The sequence below is a fragment of the Palaemon carinicauda genome, chromosome 9, assembly GCF_036898095.1.
Source record: "Palaemon carinicauda isolate YSFRI2023 chromosome 9, ASM3689809v2, whole genome shotgun sequence".
Taxonomy (NCBI): domain Eukaryota; kingdom Metazoa; phylum Arthropoda; class Malacostraca; order Decapoda; family Palaemonidae; genus Palaemon; species Palaemon carinicauda.
In genome coordinates this window covers 155,789,650-155,792,733 of record NC_090733.1, presented here as the reverse complement: position 1 = coordinate 155,792,733, position 3,084 = coordinate 155,789,650, and the positions used below count along the sequence as shown (strand labels likewise).

Genomic DNA, 3,084 nt, shown 5'->3' with positions numbered 1-3,084 from the left:
CATCTAGTCTGCTTCTTCTTCAGTTACGCGAGAAATTGCGATTTTGATAGTCTTGTAAGGTCTATGGTGATCATTCTCTCTTCAGCAAATGCTTTGTTTCTTTCATTCTACCATAATTCTAAATATTGTTCTTCTATCTGGTCGTCAGCTACTGATTTCCATCTTAATCTATTTAACAAAAACTAATCGTTGACTAGTTTCCTTTCGTTATGATGTCTATATATATATATATATATATATATATATATATATATATATATATATATATATATATATATATTCTGTTATAGTTGCTTGGTTACTTCTCTATTTTCTTTCCGTAAGGGGCTTATTTCCCTGTTGGAGCCCTTAGGCTTGTGATCATCTGCCCTTCGCTTCAGGGATGTATCTTGACTACTGACAATGATTATAATACTGATATATATATATATATATATATATATATATATATATATATATATATATATATATATATATATATATATAGGTATTTATATATATTACCATTTTCTCACAGTAGGGAATGGTTCTCGAAAATAGAGTGACCAATATATCTACACTAACAATCAGGGTACTTTTAATCATCTGCAAATATAACAACAAAGTAAAACGAAAAGTGGTCGTTATGTGTAAGATTAACCCCCACCCCACAATTGAGTAATCTAAGGCCCCTTTTCCAAGTGTTAATGCTTAAAGAAATTTTTGACAATGTTATATTAATGTCATAACCTTTTTGGCAATATAATATTCACACTACATTCTTTTTAGTAATCTGATACCCACGCATTACATTCTTTTTAGTAATCTGATACCCACGCTTTACATTCTTTTTAGTAATCTGATACCGACGCTTTGCATTCCTTTTAGTAGTCTCATACCCACGCTTTGCATTCCTTCGAGTAGTCTCATACCCACGCTTTGCATTCCTTCGAGTAGTCTCATACCCACGCTTTGCATTCCTTCGAGTAGTCTCATACCCACGCTTTGCATTCCTTCGAGTAGTCTCATACCCACGCTTTGCATTCCTTCGAGTAGTCTCATACCCACGCTTTGCATTCCTTCGAGTAGTCTGATACCCACGCTTTGCATTCCTTCGAGTAGTCTCATACCCACGCTTTGCATTCCTTCGAGTAGTCTCCTACCCACGCTTTACATTCCTTCTAGTAGTCTGATACCCACGCTTTGCATTCCTTCGAGTAGTCTCGTACCCACGCTTTGCATTCCTTCGAGTAGTCTGATACCCACGCTTTGCATTCCTTCGAGTAGTCTCGTACCCACGCTTTGCCTTCCTTCTAGTAGTCTCATACCCACGCTTTGCATTCCTTCGAGTAGTCTCGTACCCACGCTTTGCATTCCTTCTAGTAGTCTCATACCCACGCTTTGCATTCCTTCTAGTAGTCTCGTACCCACGCTTTGCATTCCTTCTAGTAGTCTCATACCCACGCTTTGCATTCCTTCTAGTAGTCTCATACCCACGCTTTGCATTCCTTTTAGTAGTCTCATACCCACGCTTTGCATTCCTTTTAGTAGTCTGATACCCACGCTTTGCATTCCTTTGAGTAGTCTGATACCCACGCTTTGCATTCCTTTGAGTAGTCTGATACCCACGCTTTGCATTCCTTTGAGTAGTCTGATACCCACGCTTTGCATTCCTTTGAGTAGTCTGATACCCACGCTTTGCATTCCTTTGAGTAGTCTCATACCCACGCTTTGCATTCCTTCTAGTAGTCTCATACCCACGCTTTGCATTCCTTCTAGTAGTCTGATACCCACGCTTTGCATTCCTTTTAGTAGTCTCATACCCACGCTTTACATTCCTTTTAGTAGTCTCATACCCACGCTTTGCATTCCTTCTAGTAGTCTCATACCCACGCTTTGCATTCCTTTGAGTAGTCTGATACCCACGCTTTGCATTCCTTTGAGTAGTCTGATACCCACGCTTTGCATTCCTTCTAGTAGTCTGATACCCACGCTTTGCATTCCTTTTAGTAGTCTCATACCCACGCTTTACATTCCTTTTAGTAGTCTCATACCCACGCTTTGCATTCCTTCTAGTAGTCTCATACCCACGCTTTGCATTCCTTCTAGTAGTCTCATACCCACGCTTTACATTCCTTTTAGTAGTCTGATACCCACGCTTTGCATTCCTTCTAGTAGTCTGATACCCACGCTTTACATTCCTTTTAGTAGTCTGATACCCACGCTTCACATTCCTTTTAGTAGTCTGATACCCACGCTTTGCATTCCTTTTAGTAGTCTGATACCCACGCTTTACATTCCTTCTAGTAATCTGATACCCACGCTTTCCCACGCTTTGCATTCCTTTTAGTAGTCTCATACCCACGCTTTACATTCCTTTTAGTAGTCTCATACCCACGCTTTGCATTCCTTCTAGTAGTCTCATACCCACGCTCTGCATTCCTTCGAGTAGTCGGATACCCACGCTCTGCATTCCTTCGAGTAGTCTCATACCCACGCTCTGCATTCCTTCGAGTAGTCGGATACCCACGCTCTGCATTCCTTCGAGTAGTCGGATACCCACGCTCTGCATTCCTTCGAGTAGTCGGATACGCACGCTCTGCATTCCTTCGAGTAGTCGGATACCCACGCTCTGCATTCCTTCGAGTAGTCGGATACGCACGCTCTGCATTCCTTCGAGTAGTCGGATACCCACGCTCTGCATTCCTTCGAGTAGTCGGATACGCACGCTCTGCATTCCTTCGAGTAGTCGGATACCCACGCTCTGCATTCCTTCGAGTAGTCGGATACGCACGCTCTGCATTCCTTCGAGTAGTCGGATACGCACGCTCTGCATTCCTTCGAGTAGTCGGATACCCACGCTTTACATTCCTTCGAGTAATCTGATACCCACGCTTTACATTCCTATTAGTAATCTAATACTAAAGCGTAGAAACCTATCTATACAGGTACTCCTGAAAAGTGATCGATGGTAATCATTATGAGAAGCCGTTTCCTCTTCTGCTGATGCCACCGGCGATTGCATATTACCTGTGGTGATGATGTGTAATGGAAAGGAGTGGAATATGTTATTTCCTTGCAATCTATATGAGATTGGTAGAGAAA

At 41.7% G+C, this 3,084-nt stretch overlaps 2 protein-coding genes across 2 annotated transcripts; both read right to left on the bottom strand.

Moving 5' to 3' along the window:
* Window positions 1–1,138: 1,138 nt before the first annotated feature.
* On the bottom strand, window positions 1,139–2,338 carry LOC137646713 (uncharacterized protein pXO2-14/BXB0013/GBAA_pXO2_0013-like). The gene has a single exon (XM_068379821.1). The coding sequence runs from the start codon at window positions 2,336–2,338 to the stop codon at window positions 1,139–1,141; it is 1,200 nt and encodes a 399-aa protein (XP_068235922.1).
* A 9-nt stretch (window positions 2,339–2,347) lies between these two features.
* On the bottom strand, window positions 2,348–2,815 carry LOC137646712 (uncharacterized). Its single transcript, XM_068379819.1, has one exon. The coding sequence runs from the start codon at window positions 2,813–2,815 to the stop codon at window positions 2,348–2,350; it is 468 nt and encodes a 155-aa protein (XP_068235920.1).
* Between the last annotated feature and the right edge of the window lie 269 nt (window positions 2,816–3,084).

Coding starts and splice junctions, on each gene's coding strand:
- LOC137646713 (XM_068379821.1), bottom strand. CDS start 2,338: ATGAGACTACTAAAAGGAATGCAAAGCGTGGGAAAGCGTGGGTATCAG.
- LOC137646712 (XM_068379819.1), bottom strand. CDS start 2,815: ATGCAGAGCGTGCGTATCCGACTACTCGAAGGAATGCAGAGCGTGCGT.